Here is a 21,019-nt window from a genome sequence, read left to right as displayed (position 1 = left end):
AAATATAAAAAACTTTCAAATTAAATATAATAACTTAAATTAATATTAGATAATGAAGAAGATCCAGACAGTCCAAGAATTTTAAGACACATAGAATTAATAGACGACGAAGCCGCCGAATACGGTATAAAAATAGTAAAATCAAACGATTTGTTGATGGCTAAAAAATACGGATACAGAAAACCGCCGGGTGTTAGTTACTTTCGAAAAGGAAAATTAATTAATTACGACGGTGATATCGACGATGAAGAAGAACTTTTAGATTGGTTAACTGATCCGGAAAATATGGAATTAACCGATCACATCGAGCGTGTTAACCTGAAAATGTTTGAAAAGATTCGGCAAAGATCCGATTATGTCGCGGTGTTTTTATGTAAGTTTCGAAAAGAAATTTGAATTTGGGGCCCTTCAAAGTCTATGTTTTAGATAGCGCTGACTGTAAACAGTGCCCAAGGGTCCTCACGGAAGTGGAACATATTGACGATGAAGCGGACGCGGCCGGGATTAATTTCGTAAAAATCGACGATAAACTTTTAGCTAAAGAATTTGGTGTGTTTGCGTTACCGGCGATTTTATTTTTTAAATTGGATTCGAAAGAACCCGTCATTTACGCCGGGGATTTATACGACGAACAAGCGATTTTACAATGGCTGTTGACGCAAAAAGATCCATCCGGGGATGTAATCGAAGCGATCGAAGGACAAGCATTAATGGATTTAATCGAAAACGAAGAAGCATTGGCCGTTTATTTTTGTAAGTTGACGCGAGAAATTGGCGCTAAAAAAAATTTTATTATAAAAGCATGGGGAACGGCTTTCTTTTTCGAAACATGTTATTTAAATAACTCTCGTTGTGGTTGAAATGCAGGGAATAAAACGCTGTGCGTGTTGTGCAGCAATCTTCAACAAGCTGGCCGTAAGCATCACAGGCATCGGGCCGAAAGTGGGGAGGAAGCGTTAACTCTTTCCGGTACAAAAATGTCCCCCAATTTCAAATTTCGTATTAGTAGATCGTTGTTTTTTATATTTGCATATAGATTAGTTTCTTTCAATCCTGTTTTCTTTTTCTTTTTTTTTGTAGGCTAAATGGATATTTTTTGTTATCCTCCTCCTCTCTTTTATTTGCGGTCTTAACAAAATCAAACTCAAGACCTTCATTAAATCAATCAATTATTTTAATTGCTTTAATTCATTAATTACAATCAAATGCAGTAAAACCTAGATATAACGGATTAACACGATTAATACTGTGACTAGACCTAGAACTAGAAAGATTCGGGTTTAGTCGTTCGTCTCTAAAGACGGCAAGACCCAAATGATTCTAGTTCTAAGGGCCAGTTGTACAACATACCGATAAACTTCCAGACAGCGTTATCTGGCCGATTAGTTAGTTTGTACTGTATTATAATGTTTTTGTCATCTTTGTCGGTGAGATTATCGACAGGATAACTTATCGGGTACTCAACGGTGCCGATAAGACAGTTATCCGCCAGATATACTATATGGTTACCAAGGTTTTTATATAAAAACTTTGTATGGTTAAGGCATAGGTTAACCCTATACGTACGTTGTCAGCTGTATGTCGTGAACAAATTTTTTTCGTACGATCACTACCCAAAGTAGGCTTTTGCACACATATTTGAGGTATATTAAAACAAAATGTAGGGCAGTCTGAATATTTTAGTTGAAATATTAATATTTGAAGATATTTCGAACGAAATTAAACCTTATTTTATAAAATTTACCTAGTAAAAATATAACAGTCAGAAGGTAGGCAATACATTATACACCTAGATGCAATAGTGATTGCATATTTAAGTACCTACCTACTTTTTTGTGCAAATAGTAGACTATGAAATTAAAGAAACGTCATTATTTCATTTTTAGTTTATAAAAAAGTTGTCTGTTTATAAATAGCTATTTGAAAAATGGATAGTGACAGTGAATTTTCAAGCACACCTCCAGATATAGCAGATTTTGCTAAAAATATTACTCTTAATCTTCTGCCAACTAAATCCAGAGGTAAATAGGAAAAACAATACAATATTTTTCCTATTTTTTTTTTAATTATTTGTCTAAAAATAATGTGATCGTAGAAAAAATCTTGTGTGCAATTCGAACAGAAAGTGCGTTACCGCTTTCGGCAAAGTAGCACTTTCCGCTCTTAATACACAAATAGCTATTGTTCAATCCTACCTTCGAAATTGTTACTTTCTAACTTGGATACGAGAGTTGAAAGCTGTTATTTGCATTCACTATGCTGACTTTCATAACACCGAGTGAGTGAAAATTTTTTTTATCGCCAACCGGCAGCAAAACCATACTTTATGCTATCCATTTGCGGCAGTAAAGTGACACTTTGTGCTACTATCTAGTAAACTGTGCATTTAGCGGCAGACAAAGTACTTTACCTGCCGCATATGCGGCAGACAATAGTTATTTACGATACAAATGCGGAAAGGCTCGCTTTTCACATGAGCACGCTAGTTTGCAGAACGAACGATCGAAGGGAGTGAGTTCTGCATTTGCGAGCGAATGCTGGAAAAATCTTTTCCGCATGAGTATTGTACAATATTTTTTATAACGAATAAAACGTCACTGTGTGACGATATGAGTTGCATGTGGCGTTTTTAACAAGAAAAAATCAACCGAAATTCAAAACGTCAATATTGATTTTATTGATTGCAAATTGATTTTTATAGATTTTTTAAATATTTTAAAACTGCGTTATCTGCACACGAATGTATAAAACGTTCTTATTAACCTTTTCTTATAAACATGCACATTTAGTCATTAAATATTCCTGTTAGTTGCGGTAACAAAAAGCATTTGTGCGGGAAAACGCGTTTCCCGCACGTCCTCTCTGTGCGGGAAATAGGTATCTAGATGCTATGTGTACTTTTCTAACTCGCCTGTTACTCGCCTCGCTCGCTCGACTCGCAAACTCAGACTCGTTCGATAAAGCATCACTTTGCCGACTTGGTACATAAATAACTATTACTCTCTAATTTTTTTCAACCACTGTTAGCTAAATATAAAACCATTAAAGAACAACTATTTGTTTAAACGTAACGGATGTTAACTAAACAACGGTGGACAGCACACGTGGAAAGTAAATTAAGTATTTCACTTGTATAAATTATTAATTTTAATTTATTTTATGCATAAGGATGACAATTAACAATTTCACACTAATGGTTGTTTATATCAATTACGAGCATCACAATGTCAAAAACTGCTGTCGTCGCCAACATGTCGAGGTGAAATTATCCAGGAATTAACGAATTTTAAGACCGGGTTTTGGTTGGAAACTAATATTTTCCACTAACTTGTATGTCAATCCGACATATGTACGCGTTAATGAAAAATCTAAAAAACAATTGCTATTATTGTCAAAATCATAGTTCAAATTTCAAAGAAAGACGTTAGCGTTACCAACATATAGCACAAATTATTAGATATGGGGAAAAAGTACAACCAACCTACTCTTATTTCGCCGATAACAATCCTACAGACAAAAACAGTTTGTACAACAACGAATATCTTTATCCTCCCGATAAGTTTATCGGCCGGATAGTTATCACGTAGATTTGTCGCTATATTTTATAACCGACCCTAAGTCTAGTGTTAGTTCTAGTATTAATTCAATAAAAATATACAAAAACCGAGCGCTGAGTACTAAATAAAAATAGAACTAACACTAGACCCAGAACTAGAAAATTTCGCGTTTCTGAAGACGCACGGCTAAACGCGGATTTTTCTAGCTCTAGTGTTAGTTCTAGTTTTAATTTAACAACAATATGTAACAACCTAGCTAGTGCTACTTAATGTTACCTACAGTGATACAATAAAGTCTCAGCTCAGCTCCTGAAATGTAATTCAATGAAATTTTTAAACGAAGGATGTTAGAAGTCTATATTAGGAGATGGTCAGAGGCAAATAAGAAAAAACACGTTTAGTTTACCCCCTGAAACCCTCAGATATATATGTGATATATTAATGGAAAGCTCTTTGAAAATGAATATCACATTTCGATAACTATTTTCGTTTTCAGCCTATAACCGAATATATACAGTGTGTCCCCGCATAGGTGAAACGACTTTTATAAAAGGTAAATTTTTTTCGATATTAATTGTCATTTTTTGGGCTAAAGCCTTGCTTGATTAAAGACTAATTTTAAACATATTTTTAATTTTTAAAAAACAAGTGAGCCTTGACAGTGGAAGAAGAACTCTTTTTGTGGCAGGTAAAGTTTTTCTGTTTACAGTACGTGAAAGTGTTACTAAGAAGTTTTGTTCAGAATGATAAACTATGGCCATATGCAAATTTTCGGATTGATCGGCCTACTTTAAAAAAATCTATATCAAACAATTTTATTTCTAACAAAGACTGCCATGGAAAAACAAAATTGCTCTCCTGTCACTGTTAATCTGTCAAACTGTAATTTAGTAAATTTAAAGTGTTTTTCAAATACAATGTCAACATCAGAGGAAAAAGTTTACGTGATTCAGTGTTATGGAACCGGGGAAAACCCGATAAATGTGGTTATTGCTTTATTTAGTGAAAATTTTCCAAATACTGGAATTAAAAGAAGTACTTGTTGACGTTTATCAAGAGATTTCTTACAGCAGGCTCACTCTAAGAAAAAACAAATTATGATGAAACTGATTAACTGTTAGCTATAATTAACTGTTTTCTTTTGTGGGCGAACAAACACTTAATTTTTTGTGAACAATTTAAGAACGGTTTGTTTATTTTTTCCGAATAATCTGAATTTCAAAACAAAAAATCGTAATAAAGTACTATTGACGAAAATAATAAAAAATGGGTTTTATCAAAGTAGGCCGATAATTAGAAAAATTTGCATATAGCCATAACTTTTCATTCTGAATAAAATTTCGGAGTAACATTTTACCATACTGTAAACAGAAAATAGTATATTAAAAAACGTTTCGTAAGACACGCTTGAAATGCACGAATTCATGTTGAAAAACGAGTGGCGAAGCTACGAGTTTTTTAATGAATGAGTGCTTTAAGTCTTATGAAACGTGTTTTTTATGTTATTTTTTGTAATTCGCGTTTTTATACTTTTTTTTTAACAAAAATAAAGTAAATTTTGGCAATGTAGGGAAATAGGTATGTAGCAGTTGGTAACACCGAAACACTTGAAAATAGAAACTTTGAATTGACAATTAGAAACTTTCAAAACACAAAATATATTCACCTGAAAAAAATGTTTGATGTATACCTCTCAAAATAAAAGAAATTGCTCAGAGTCAATGTCCTCATCTTTGTGGACCTTGTATTCGATGCTAAGAACGTGTTTAAACATCCATAGACAAAAATTGTCACATTGACAACTAGAAAAATTAATGACCCAATGTCACCAACTTGAACTGGTTCCATAAAATGTTACTAAAATCTCATTACAGCATCGGATGCTGTAAGGAGTCTCATTACAGCACCCGTTTGAGTACTGTTATAGCTTCCATTACCGTAGCGAATTACAAAAAGTACTTTACCTGACACACAAGAAGTTTTCGCTTCAGTGTCAACTTGTTTTTTAAAATTTGAAAATATGTTCAAAATTAGTCTTTAACCAAGCAGGGCTGAACCCCAAAAGATGACAATATCAAAAAAATTTTACATTTTATAAGAGTCGTTTCACCTATCCGGGGACACACTGTATATACAGTATGTCCACGGAAAAGGTGTTGAATAGGAAAAACTTTTTTATTTTTAATTTTATCAAAAAAGTTAATCTTGATAAAAAATTTTGCTAGTTCTTAGAGTAAGGTTGGAATAGAAACATTTAACATGTTCAGAAAATTGAAAAAACTTTAAATGGTACAAGAGTAAAGTGCATTTATTTGAGAAGATAAGGAAATAAGTTACTAGGAAAAGTTGTTCAAAAGTAAAAGATAGTCTCTAATACCAATTTTCGAAAAAATCGGCCTACTTTTATTTATTTGTGATCATTTTTGTACTAGTAGGCGTTGATAGTGACAAGCTTTATTGACACTTTGCTTTTATACTTTATTAGCCGTAGTATTGTCAGCTTAAAATGCATACTAAACAGCAAAAAATTTACTTGGTGCAATGTTATGGGACAGGCGAAAAATATTATCGTCGAGTTATTCAGGAATTTAATGAAAAATTCTCCAATGGGTACGTTTCTGAGACTACTTGCCGTAAAATAATGTTGAAGTTTTTAAGCACTGGGTCATTGTTGCGAATACCTAGAGAAAAGAAGAGATACGATGAAAATGATGCAAGCACTTTGTTGGTATTACATTAAGTAAAGGAACACCCGAAATTATCATTAAGAAGAAGAGCTGAAAATCTCCAATTTGTTAAAAAGTCGCAAATTCAGAAGATATTAAAACACAACAAGATACATCCATACAAGCCAGTTTTTAATCATGTTTTGGTGGTTTTCTGATGAATCAACTTTTTCGACCAATGGTGTTGTGGCTTCGCAACATGCACGATAATGGAGTAAATCTAATCCGCATTTTCGAATATTAGGGAGGCGTCAGTACTGTGTTAAAGTAAATGTATGGGGCGCCATTTCTTATTACGGAATAATAGGGCCATATTTCTTTGACACTACTTGTAATGCGAATAGTTATTTAGCTATGTTAAGAAATTTCCTCGATGGTGAATTAGACAATCTCATTAGAATACAGTCGTTCATTTTATTTTCGACAAGATGGATGCCCAGCACATTATGCGGCAACGGTTAGATAATGGTTAGACCATACGTTTCCAGACCACTGGATTGGGAGACAAGGACCAGTTCAGTGGCCTCCTAGGAGTCCAGATTTAACATTAATGGATTTTTTCCTATGCTGCCGGTTGAAACAAATTGTTTATTGCACACCTCAAATAAATGCCACTACTCATCAATTAAAGGATGCGATTAGGGATACCGTTGCTTCAATATCTTTACATGAGGTTAGAAAAAGTTTTGATGAATTACTTGTTCGTTTAAAGGCATGTGCCCAACAGGGTGGTAGTATGTTTGAGTAAATAAACTTACAATTTATGCATTGTTAATTTAGAATTAGTTAATTGATATTAAAATAAATTTAATGATCACAAATAAATAACAGTACGCTGATTTTCGAAAATTGGTATTAGAGAGTACTTTTGAACAACTTTTCCTGGTAACTTATTTCCTTATCTTCTCAAATAAATGCACTCTTGTACAATTTAAAGTTTTTTTTCAATTTTCTGAACACCGCATATAAAATAAGTTAAATGTTTCTATCCCAATCTCTAAGAAGTAGCAAAATTTTTTATCAACATTAACTTTTTTCGATAAAATTAAAAATAAAAAAGTTTTTCCTGTTCAACACCTTTTCCGTGAACATACTGTATATTTCGCCCCGATTTCCAACCCTTATAACTCGCCCCAGGGGCTTTATTAGCACGTATAAAAAATACGTAAACCTTATTTTTGGCCGTACTATTGCTGTACCAAATTTCAACAAAATCGGTGAGGGACAGTTCTGATACTTCCCTTGTTAGAAAGATAAAATTTGATAAACAAACTTTAAATTTTGATTCTAAAAGCCTATTTCATTTTAAAATTATTTTCACTCTTAGAAATTTTTGTTTAGACGCATCGTTTTCAAGTTATTCGCAAAACGATTGATTAACGATTTCTGATGATAACATTGTATTGTTTGTCAAATTTTATCTTAATAAGATAAACCATACTGAAAATATTAAAGAAACCTTAAGCATCTATGGGTTTACCCCAAAAATTTTTACACGAATCGTCATCATTAACTCTAGTATTTATGATTGAAATTAAACCACGACTTACAGAAACATCCTGCATAATGTCTCTAAAGAGCGACACTCACCACCGCAGTCACTCAATCTCAACCCCATACAGCACGTATGGGAGTTTCTTGACGACTTGAAAGCTGCACTATTACGGTTATGGCAGAGTATTTCACCAGATATTACAGCAAATTTAGTTGATTCCATGCCTCGACGATTAGTAGCACTTCTTGCTACCAAGGAAGGACCTACCAAATATTAATTTTAGTATGTAAATTTCGACTTGTTTTGATTGTTAATGATATAGTATGTATAAGAGTACCTACTGTTAGTAGACTTTTTTGAGTTAGAAATATGATTATGTTTTGTGTTCTCCATGATTAATAATAACTTATATAGTTTTTATATAAAATATGGAAATAATATAGACTTCTTACATCATTTGTTATAAAATTTCATTGAATTACATTTGGGAAGCTGAGATATCATTTTCTGGGGTGTATGTAGACTTTGTTGTAACACTGTAAGTAACATTAAGTAATGTATACAGATATCCCGAAACTATGTCTCTTAGTTAAGTGGTAATAGACATATTTTTGAAAATGTTAAAAATCGTTCCCGTACATCATATCTTTAGGTACTACGGTCAGAAATGTTCGCAATTTAATAGTGATTTTTTTAATAATGTATTCCTCATGAACCATGCTACTATAGCAGTCGCAAATCGAACAACAAAAGTCGTTAGTTTTGCAAAATGAAATATTAGTTTGATTGAGTTAACGTTGAAAGAATTTATGTCTATTAATTTTGACACACGATTTCTAAAGAAAGGAGTAGTACAATACCCTTGGCAAGTAATTTTAAAAGATGGCCTGTTTCGTCAAGATTCCAAAATCGTGTAACAATTGCCATTTTTCTTTTCCTAAAAAATATTATTGCCTGTTTTTCTGCAAAAACCGCGTTATTTAAAAAATTCATACTTTCGTATGTTATTTGTATTTCCTAGAAGATGTACCACTCAATATCTACAGAGAATTGTGGTTTCAACAAGATGGTTGCCCAGCTCATTATGCTTGTCCTGTACGGGATTGCATACAGAATACCTACAAAGATGGATTGGGCGTCGTGGTTCGATTTCGTGGTCTCCTCATTCTCTGGGTCTAAATCCCCTTGATTTTCTTGTTAGGATTCCATAAAAAAAACAGTGTATTAAAAACCGATTGAAAATCTTGCCGCACTGCGACACAATATTATACAGCAGCAGAAGAAATAAATGCAAAGAGATTTGCACAACTAGTAAAAAGAGCTTGTATTAGTGCCGACAGCAAATAATTTGCGCATTTGCCTTAGTTTTAAGAAAATAATGCTATAAAATTAATAATAAATAAATTTGTTTATTATTTTTATTTTTATATTATTATTTTGTCTTTAGGTTAACCTTATTTGAGAGTCTTTTTGCAAGACATAAGGGCAACCATTTGTTGAAACCACATTTTGTAGTTCGTAGATATTGACTGGCACATCTTCTAACAAAGTTAAGAGGAAATAAAAAGTTTTTTGCAGAAAAACAGGCAATAATATTTTTTGACAACAAAAATACCATTTTGGAAACTTGACTAAACAGGCCATCTTTTAAAATTACTTGCCAAGAGTGTTGTACTACTCCCTTTTTTAGAAATCGTGTGTCAAACTTGATAGACATAAATTCTTTCAACTTTAACTCAATCAAATTAATATATTTTTTTGCAAAACTAACGACTTTTGTTGTTTGATTTGTGACTTCTACAGTAGCATGGTTCACAAGGAATACATTATTAAAAAAAATACTATTAAATTGCGAACATTTCTGACTGTAGTACCTAAAGATATGATGTACGGGACCGATGTTTAACATTTTCAAAAGTATGTCTATTACCACTTAACTAAGAGACATGGAATTTTTTTCTCATTTTTACCAGAACAGGTATGGGTTGGCCTCTCACCCGGTGCCCGCTTGACGTTGAGTTTCGGGACATTCTCTATATACAGGGTACTTTGTAACATATGGAGTAGACTAAAAGGCTAGGTACTTAGGGTCGAACTGAAGAGATTTTCTTAATAATGTTTTGTTAAAAACTTAATAGTTAAATAGATGCATGTTAATTTTTTAAATAAGTTATCGTCCATTGTTGAGAACCGCTGATATTCAGTAAAGGACAATTAAAATACTTGTCAACGCTATCCTCATTTTTAAAGGAGCTGTAATGCTAGACAAATTAATGTTTAGTTTTAATACGTAATTTGTTAAAAGAAATAATAGATGTTAATTTATGAAACGTCTAATAATAATGTTTTAAATGCAAAATTACAAAATCTCTAAAACAAGTATTTATAACATATGTTCAAAGTGCTGTCCTTGCATTTCGATGCACAACTGCGCACGGCGAATGCAATTCAACAATAATCGTGGAAATCATGGACGTATGTCTTCTGTAGCGGCATTGATGCGACATCGTAGTTCGTTGATTGTATTAACCTCGGTGGCATATACTCTATCCTTCATGAATCCCCATAAAAAAAAGTCTAATGGGTTAAGATCGGGACTGCGTGGTGGCCATGGAATAGGTCCACCCTGACCAATCCATTTTGCGAAAAAGTATTATCGAGGAAATTTCATACGACTAAAATGTGCAACCGTCGTTCATAAACTACATATTACGTCGCATAAATAACGGAATATTCTGGCAGATTTTCTTGCAAAAACTGTAAATAATAATTTCCATTAAGTCTTGCTGGTAATTCGAAAGGTCCTATTAAAGTATTGTTCACAATTCCCGCCCATAAATTCACTCTGAATCGCTCTGAAAGAACCTTGACGAATAACATGTGGATTTTCGTCCGACCACACATGGTAATTGGGAAAATTTAGAACACTATTTCTGGTAAAACAGCATTCATCCGTTACCAGTATACTGTTCGCAAAATGTGCTTCTCTGTTGCAGCCGCAAAGGATAATTAGCGGGTGTCAGTCCTTGCACCTTTTGCAAACGATACGGGTATAAACCATTACTTTTCAATGTACGCCAAACAAAATTCTGGGAAACCTCGAGTTGGTGAGAAATTTGATGAGTACTAGTACTTGAATTCGCATCAACAATTTCTAGAATGACCTCTTCTACATTCACTCCATGTCTGTTTAGTCTACCGCCACCAAGACCTTTCATAGGCTGCAAATTTCCTGTCTCTCTTACCCGCTGGACTAACCGAAGAAAAGTGTTTTCAGAAGGCAACTGCCGATTTGGAAATCGTTCTAAATACAGACGTCTTGCGTGTGCAGCGTTTTCTCCAGCAACTCCGTAAATAATATAATAAGCATATCTACGTATTCCTCGTTACTGTAAATTGCCATTGTACTTTTTGATTAGTAATAGTTTGTTCTAATTTTGAGGTTAAATGACATTGTTTATTAAATGTTAAATGACACGTCTGCTGCTAGGTAACCAAATCAACTGGATTGGCAGCAATAAAAACATGTATATCAGCGGTTCTCAACAGACAAACACCAGTTTTTGAGCGATTTAACAAATTTTTAAATAGCCGTAACTGCCATATTACAAAGATTTTATTATTGGTGCTAATTATGCATTGTTGAAGTAACCCCGAAATATTCGCAGTTTGAATTTAAACGTAGTGTAATACCATATATCGTAACAAATGGTTGGCCATTAATTCAACTTTAACGTTCTATATCTTTGTGATTATTAGGTTGTAGTCAAAACATTATTAAGAAAATATCTTCAGTTTGGCCCCTAGTACCTACCCTTTTAATCTGCTCCGTATGTTATAAATCACCCTGTATATTATTATAATTATTTTAGTACTGTCACTAGAACTAACACTAGATATAGAACTAGAAACATTCGGGTTTAGCAGTTCGTGTCTAAAGGTGGCTAAACCCGAATGTATCTAGTTCTTGGAGAAATGTTAACTATAGTTCGAGTATTAGCTTTAGTTTTTGTTGTTATTCAGCGTCTTCAGAAAGAAATTATGTTGAATTAGGATACGTTCGAAAACGTCAAAATTTAAACAAATCTCCTTGACCTTTCTTATTGATCTTATTTATTGGAGATAAGAAACGATTTATATCACAAATTGATGATAAAAGACGATATTTTAAGGTATAATAAGAAAATTGCCGTGTTAATGATAACATTTTGTAAAAAAAGTTCTTTAAAAGGCATTAAGTTGAATTAGGTTAAGTACAGTTGCTCACAAAATTGAGTATACAACGGAATGGAAGATAGATAATTGTGAAAATTTCAAATAATTATTAATTTATTTTAAAGTTTATGATATATGTGTATTAACAACAATCTTATTAACTAATTTGAATTCAAAATAATCCAGTTTTCCAAATAAAATAATAACAATATTAACAATAATAAAAAATGACACGAAATTTACGCCACAAAGTTGAGTATACAGATAAGGCAAAGTGAATAAGTTTAGTTTAGTATTATGTTTTAATAAGTTGTAAGCCCTCCATTGGCATCAATTGTCACCTGCATTCGCCGTGGCATTGAGTTCACTAACTTTTTGGTTTAGTTTGGCGAGATTCTATCCCAAATTTTACAAATTTAATTTTTTAATTCGCTTTTGTTTCGACACTTGGTATTTTTTAACTGAAACCTAACTTTTCTCCATAAATGTTCAATAGAATTCATATCCGGAGACTGTGGTGGTGTTTTTAGTTGTTTTGAAGTATTGTATAATAACCATTCCTTCATAAGGTATAATGTATCATCGAGATCATCATCTTGTTCTAACCAGAACACACTCGGAAGGTTGACTCTTTAAGAACTTTGACGTAAATTACGATGTAAAATATCTAAATAATAACAAAATTTTGTCATATTTCCCTCAATAAACTACAGTTACAACGTCGCTGGCTGCCACGGACCCGCACAGCATATCCCCACAGTAAGTGATACGAAATTCACGCCGTAAAATTGAGTATACAAAAAATAATTAATGATAATAATCAATTATTTTTAGTGTATACCACGAATTACTGTGTTACCACTTTGGGTGGTTTAGTAATGCTGTGGGGATCAATGACAGCCAGCGGCGTCGGAACTATGGAGTTTATTGAGGCAAATATGACAAAATTTAGTTATAGTAGACGCCACGAGAGCTGGCAGTAAATCATCGTTTTCCGCTCTTACAAATGCCATACGTAGTTCACAAACCGCTAGAGAGTAATGTGTGTTAGAAAGAGATAGCATTAGTTTAATATGTCTGCTGTACAATTCAAATGGCTACGTCGAAAAAGTACGTCTGTTCTTCTAAGGGATGTAACTCTATAATTATAACCTCAAATCGAAACGTCTTGTCAGCGTTGTCATGAATCTGTTAGTGTTTTCACAAGCCGAAAATGTTTTCTTTGAAAGGAAAATCATTAGATAATATCTTTGACAATGTTTGACATATAACCTCCATTACTAACATAACTTACATTTAAATGTGTGTGGTGAAATAATCTAAGTCGTCCGTCCATATCTTGATTCATACCATTTTTAAGCGATCTGTCACTGCCAGCTCTCGTGGTTTCTACTATATTTGGATATTTTAAACGCAAATTACGTCAAAGCTCTCAAAAACTTAACCTTCCGACTGTGTTCTGGTTCCAACAAGATAATGATCCAAAACATACATACGTCATACCTTGTGAAAGAATGGTTATTATATAACACACCAAAACAACTGAAAACACCACCACAATCTCCTGATCATGAACCTAATATGTGAACCACATTGAACATTTGTGGGGAGAAGTTAAATTTCAGTTAAAAAATAGCAACTGCTGAAACAAAAGCGAATTGAGAAATGAAATTTGTAAAATTTGGGATATAATCTCGCCAAACTACACCAAAAAGTTAGTGGACTCAATGCCACGGCGAATGCAGGCGATAATTGACGCCAATGGAGGGCCTACAGCGTATTAAAACATAATACCCACCTAAACTTATTCACTTTTCCTTTACTGTACACTCAATTTTGTGACGTGAATTTCCTATAATTTTTAATTATTATTAATATTGTGATTATTTTATTTGGAAAACTGGATTATTTTGTATTCAAATTAGTTAATAATATTAAATAATTCACCATTACTTTTATTCTCAACCTCATAATAACTGAAAAATTCTTTATAATCAGATAGCTCAAAGTAATTTTCATTGAAACTTTCATTATCGCTGTCACAAAAAGAATTTAATTCTGACATTTTAGGTTAATAGTAGTATTATTAGTATTATTCATCACTAGTTTATTATACAGTGAATTTCACATAAAATGTAATGTATAAAAATATATTTCCATAGAAACCAAGGCATACCTACTTACTTTGTCTCACATAAAATGCAACATGTCTGAATGTTTCTAGTTTTAAGTCTAATGTTTGTTCTAGTGACAGTGGTAGGTAGCGCTAGTTAACATAAGATATCATTATTTTGCATATTTTTATTGTACAAAAGCTAGAACTAACACCAGACCTAGAACTAGAAACATTCGGGTCTGAAGACGCACGACTAAACTCGATACTTTCTAGTTCTACGTCTAGTGTTAGTTCTAGTTTTACACTAACACTATCAGTAGAATTAACACAAGACTGCATCTTCAGACGCACGGCTAAACCCGATACTTTCTAGTTCTAAGTCTAGTGTTAGTTCTAACACTATCACTAGAACTAACACAAGACCTAGAACCAGAATCATTCGGGTTTAGCCATCTTGAGAGACGTGCGGCTAAACCCGCATGTTTATAGTTCTCGGCATTGTGTTAGTTTAAACTAGCACTATGACTAGAACTAACACAAAATCTAGAACTAGAATCATTCGGGTTTAGCCGTCTTGAGAGACGTGCGGCGTGTGTTAGTTCTAAAATGTTTCTAGTCTAGATTGTGGTATATTTTTAGTGAACGAAAAGGAGAACCAGAAACATTCGAGTTTAGCCGTGCGTCTCTTAAGACGGCCGAAAACTCACGGTTATCATAAGGACGTCATCTTTTTCCAGGCATAACTTTTCCTTTGCTAAACTACCCAATGCCTATACTATTAAGCTATTGCATTTTATGTGAGACAGTGCAAGTGCATAGTAGTTTCGTAACTATGGTTATTGCATTCATATACTGCAAGTTGTATGAAATTCCCGGTATATCGAGGTTTTACTGTAATTATTTTATTGCTTAAAATAAGCTTTTTTGATCTTTATTAATGCTTCCTTTTTTTATTGTTAATTAACACAATTTTTGTTTCTTCCAACTTTAACACACAATCTTTTATAAACTAAGTTAATAATAATAATAATGTTAAAAATTTCTTAAGATGGTGATGATTGTGAACAATGTGGTCCAATTCTCGAAGAATTAGAAAACATCGACGACGATTGCGAACGTCATGGAATAACATTCGTAAAAACGGAAGATTATAAAATCGCCGAACAATACGGAGCGGTAAACTTCCCCGTTTTAATGTATTTCGAACGAGGAATCGGTGGTATTTTCGAGGGCGATTTAGCGGAGGAAGAAGAAGTCCTTCAGTGGTTAATCCAACAAAGAACCGAAGATAGAATCGAATTAATAACTCGAGTTATGTTGGAGACTTTCGTCGAAGAAACACAATATCTAGCGGTTTATTTTTACAAAGCGAATTGTCATATATGTGAAGAAATCTTAGAAGATTTAGAGAACATCGACGATGAATGCGATGTTTATGGAATACATTTAGTTAAGATTCAAGATCCCCAGTTAGCGAAAAGATACAGTATCAAAACGTTTCCCGCTTTAGTTTACTTTAGAAATGGAAATCCTTTACTTTTCGAAGGCGACTTACAAAACGAAGAATCCGTTTTAGAATGGTTAATCGATGATGATAATCGTGAATTAGCCGATGAAATTGAATCGGTAAATGAGAGAATGTTGGCAAGGTTATTTGCAGAATCTCCGTTTTTGGCAGTCTTTTTTTGTACGTTTTTTTTATTTAAATATTTACTTTTTCTTAATTATTATTTTTTGTTATTAGATGATGATGATTGTCCTGAATGTGAAGATATCCTCGAACAGCTTGAAGAAATCGACGGTGAAGCCGATCTATTTGGAATAGATTTTGTGAAAATTTGCAGCGCGGACGCCGCAGCGGAGCACGGGCTTCACAGTTTACCAGCTTTGATGTATTTTAGGAAGAAAACCCCAATGGTTTATGATGGCGATTTAATGCAGGCCGATAAAGTTTTAGATTGGTTAACATCTCAAGATGTTTTTGAGATTAAAAATGAAATCGAAGAGGTTAATAAGAAAATGCTGGAAAAGCTTTTAGAAGAAAATGAATTTGTTACAGTTTTCTTTTGTAAGTATCTTGATTGATTTTTTTAATATTTCGTTAAGATAATTGGGTTGCATACCAAATTTGCAATAATATTAATAACATACAGGTGTATCAAATGTCTGGAAAACAGCCATTACCTTCGCCATTTGTGGTTTTAAAGAAAAATGTTTCAAACAAACGTTTCTCTATTAATTGTGGCGCATTAGTATATTTATACCGGGTGTTTTAGCATCTTATAGTTCTCATAAAGATAAATAAAAAAGTCTTACAGGGAAGTAACACAACTGTGGCACGCCGATTTTGATGAAATTTGGTACAGCCATAGAATGGACCAAAATAAGGTTTACGTATTTTTTTATACGTGCGGTAAAAGCCCCTGAGTCGAGTTTTAGGGGTTGAAAGTTTGGGGAAAAGTACACTTTTGCATATATATAAAAATTTTGTAAATTGAAACTGATATTCATTTTTAAAAAACTTTCATTTGATGTATCATACATATACCACAACTAACGTGTGATATCTGTGGGGTTACATGAGGTTACATAGAGTGTGTTAATTAATTATCGTACCCGACGTCATCATTGAAAGTATGCAACCAATATCACAGTACTGGTATTTCAATACCCGATTTGCGCATTCAAATATATTCAGCGTGATATTGGTTGCATACTTGCAATTATGACGTCAGGTACGATAATTAATTAACACTCTGTACATGTTATGACGACCACATGGTCATAACTTATTTATCTATAAGTTTTATATTTACCTCTTCCCATAACTTCCAGCCCTCATAACCATTTTCAAACATTTTTACTTCACATATAAAACAAATACCGTGGCATATTGCCAAACTCGACAAGTAACGCCTAAAATAGAATTAATTCTTAACACGTTGACTGCCATGAAAAGCGTAACTTGATTCACGGCAAAATTTCCACAACAGCCACGAGAAGCACCAGTTGATTCTCATGCCTATTTAATTTTAAAATTGTTCCAGACAGAATTTTTTTTTTTTACACAATTGTATAACACCTAGTAAATACATACTAATTAGTTACTTATTTTTAACACTAAATTAAACTAGATAATGTTTTGCAGCTTTTCCCAGTGGTCCAGTCTGCTTTACCCATAATATAGATAAATATTGTCATATTTTTACCGTTTTAAGACCAAAACACAAAAACGTGCACACTGCGATACGCGGAACACACGTATTGGGTATTATTGTTTTTGTTATAATTCCGCACTCTTGCTCGCGTTTGAATCGACTAGGGCACTAGCTCACTAAATCGAACGGCTTCCTCCTCTGAAGGCGACGCAGGACATCCTCGTTGTTGAGAAGTTGGATAGCCTCGATGTTGGGATGATCATGCATTCTCTTCTCATGTTTAGATGCGAATGATGCAATTTTTGATGACACCAATGCTAGTTTCAAGTCGCGATGGAGGTCGGTGTTTCTTATATACTAGGGTGCATTCACTATGCACCTTAGTACTTTGTTCTGGAATCTTTGAATCAAACTTGCATTTGTCTTGCAGGTACAACCCCACAGTTGGATTCCGTATGTCCATTTTGGTTTTAATACTTGCTTGTATATTAGCAACTTGTTTCTTACTGATAGCGTTGATTTTCTGCCAATAAGCCAATATACGTGTCTAAATTTGATATCAAGTTCCTCATGTTTTTTTTGACGTACGCTTTCCATTTGAGTTTGGCATCCAGCGTCATACCAAGATATTTTGCGGTGTCGGCGTAAGGGACTGCATTGTCATTTATGTGTACTGGGACATAGTTTACTTTCTTGTGACTAAAGTTTATGTATGTCGATTTATTTGTATTTAGTTTTATTAGCCATCGTTTGGTCCAGTTTTCTATTGAATTTAATGCCAATTGTAACTTATTTGCTGCAACTACTTCATTTTTTGCAACAGCCAAGATCGCTGTGTCGTCTGCGAATGTAGCTGTTAAAGTTTCTGGTACCTGAGGAAGGTCGAATGTGTAGAGTAAGTACAATGTTGGGCCAAGCACACTTCCTTGAGGAACTCCGGCTGGTATTTCATGTATTGGTGAATAAGCATTTTCATATTTTACTCTAAAATATCGATCAGAAAGATACGATTTTAATAGTTGACTATACGTTGATGGTAGTATTTGGTCTAGTTTGTAATTTAAACCATCTAACCAGACTTTGTCAAAAGCTTGTGCAACATCCAAAAATACGGCGGAGCAGACTTTATTTTCTTCCATTGCTATTTCGATAGTATTCGTTATTCTATGCACTTGGTTTATTGTGGCATGTCTGCCGGCCAGAATGAAGACTTTTAGTGACTATTGCGGCAGTCAACGTGTTAAGGGGGTAGTTAATCCCCTTAACACTACCCCCAAATGTCGTATATGCCTTACTTTATACTACAAATTTTACTGTGCGACTAATTTACGGTTTTGTTTAATATATTTTCAAAACACCTGGCAGTTTTATCACATCATTCTTACGAAAAGTAAGAATATCACGTTACTTTCGCTAGTGTAGTTGGTTGCTTTTATTTCATGTAAGCATGACTGATGAAATGCACAAATGGCAGACATGTACTTTATGTACAGGATGGTTCAAATCGGAAACTCGGAAACTATAAGAATTAGAAAAAAAGTAGCTTACATGTGTCGATCTCTTTTTTTAAATAAATTCCAATGTCGAAAACCTCAAAGCGCTATCTCTGTAAAAAAGTGTCCATATAATGTGTTAGTTATAATATTATTATTCATATTTTCAATTTTGGCCTCCAGGGGAAAAACTAGCTACTTTTTTTCTAACTCTTATAGTTTACGAGATAGCCTATTCGGACATCGAATTTGAACCACCCTGTACGGTGCTGCTAATAGTAACGCTTATGAGGCACGTCGCCGTTACTCGGAAATTTACCCCAACCGTAACTTACCTTGTGATACATTGTTCACAAAATTGCATCAACGTTTGTCGGAAGTGGGTTCTTTTAAAACAAGTCACCACTATGCTGGTCGACCTCGATCTGTGAGCACTCCTGCAGTAGAAGAGGATATTTTGAGAAGGGTTGAAGAAAATCCAGGTACGGATGTAAGAAGGATCTCTGCTGCAGTACTATGTTCAACGAGTGCAAAAACTTGTCGCTCCTGACATGTGGCTGAAGTTAGCTTCAGATTTAAATCCACAACAGATTCAGATTTATAAAATTATAGTTGACCAACCAAGTAGTGAACATGAATTTTAATTATTATTTTTCTTAAACCCCACGGATTGTCGCACCCTGCGACTAATCTAGATAATTCCAATAGGTCCTCTAGTATGCAGTCTGCCTATACGTATCCCCAGATTTACCGTAGGGAGGCAGGGTGTAACAAAATATCTTAAACTCGGGTTCCAGATTCACAGAGCTCATAATACGCACTAATAGCTGCGCTGATCGACACTAACCGAGTAATTGTTCTCAACGCAATACACACACGATTTATCTTAATGGCCAGATCGTTGATGTGGTATTTCCATGACAGATTCGAGTCAATCCTCACTCCCAAAAACATGAGTTCCCTTTTGCAGGTAAATTGTTTACCATTGAATTGTAGATTTATTCGGTTGTTAATTTTAACATTCCCAAACATCAACAATCTAGTGCTGAATAACAACTAAAACTAAAACTAACACTAGCACTACAACTAGCAAACCTAGAACTACAAACATTTGCCATCTTAAGAGACGTACGGCTAAACCCAGATGTGTTTAATTCTAGGTCTAATTTTAGTTCTACTTTCTATTCAGTGAAGACATACAACATTTTAGCGCTGATAAAACAATTAAAGCTAGAACTACCGTTCTTAATTTATACATTATGTAGATGTATACCCCGAATATATCTAAGAACATGAAATAGATGTATTAATTAATTATAGACTAATGTATTAAATAGACAATATTAATTAGATTTGTAAAATAATTAATTGTAATTGTTTTTTAGATGAAATGCATTCTGATGAAAGTAAAATCATAATGGAAAAATTGGAAAATATCGACAGCGAAACCGACAATTTCGACATAACTTTTGTCAAAATGGCAGATCCAAGATATGCCAGAAAATGGGGTGTAACCCAACTTCCAGCAATCGTTTATTTCCGACGAAGATTCCCCAGTATTTATAGAGGTGACCTTCGTTCAGAAAAGGACGTATTGGAATGGTTGCGAAAGAACCGATTTAGACAACCGGAACTAAATCTATTTATGTACGCAATGTTAGCGATAGGCGTCGCTTTTGTAACGTACACAGTTTTTCTTTTACAATGTTTCAAACCTCAACCCCAACTTCCGGTTCCACATCCAAAACAAGCATAATTTCAAAAAAACATATTAGGGGTTTCAAATCTCTATAGAAATAGAGAGAAAGAAAAAAATATTAAGAGCAAAAAAGAATGAGATTTTTTTTGTGTGCAATGAGGTTAGTATGAATGATTTATTAATTATTTTTTTAACCACCGAAGATTTTTCTCTTGTGTTCGTCCCATTTATACAATTTTTACACCCATTAAGTAAAAAGTTTTTAAATAAGAATTTTTTGAATGAAAGGACCAAAAAAATATAAATTAATTCAAAAATTAATTAAGGTGAGGTGTTAAAAATGAAAACAAGAAGTTACGATTGTTAAAAAGCAGTCTCATTAACCTAACGCGTAAGTCGTCGTCGCCGCCGCGAATTGTTACAATCATTCCCATATTAAAAAATGTTAAAATAGGAAAAAACAAGACAAGGACGTGTCCCGATATGATATTTATTCGTAGGTTTATGAATACTGTACATATCGTTGTATATAAAGGTAATAATTACAGATTAAATAAAAT

General features: G+C 33.6%; 1 protein-coding gene across 6 annotated transcripts in view; it reads left to right on the top strand.

Annotated features, from left to right (window-relative positions):
- The window catches only part of LOC111418597 (hulk), a 79,281-nt gene extending 58,263 nt beyond the window's left edge, over nt 1-21,018 (top strand). For 3 of the 6 annotated variants that reach the window (XM_071195330.1, XM_071195329.1, XM_071195334.1), the window contains 6 exons: nt 50-373; nt 427-753; nt 868-969; nt 15,158-15,796; nt 15,854-16,177; nt 20,146-21,018. In XM_071195330.1, coding sequence (XP_071051431.1) covers nt 50-373; nt 427-753; nt 868-969; nt 15,158-15,796; nt 15,854-16,177; nt 20,146-20,516 — 2,087 coding nt within the window. In that variant the 3' untranslated portion in view covers nt 20,517-21,018. The remainder of the gene's footprint in view (nt 1-49; nt 374-426; nt 754-867; nt 970-15,157; nt 15,797-15,853; nt 16,178-20,145) is intronic. The other 3 variants (XM_071195332.1, XM_071195331.1, XM_071195333.1) reach the window with 2 other exon arrangements.
- Nucleotide 21,019: the final 1 nt, after the last annotated feature.

This window comes from Onthophagus taurus, chromosome 3 (assembly GCF_036711975.1).
Source record: "Onthophagus taurus isolate NC chromosome 3, IU_Otau_3.0, whole genome shotgun sequence".
In the NCBI taxonomy this organism is placed as follows: domain Eukaryota; kingdom Metazoa; phylum Arthropoda; class Insecta; order Coleoptera; family Scarabaeidae; genus Onthophagus; species Onthophagus taurus.
Note: the sequence above shows the minus strand (reverse complement) of the source record. Positions and strands in the feature narration are given on the sequence as shown.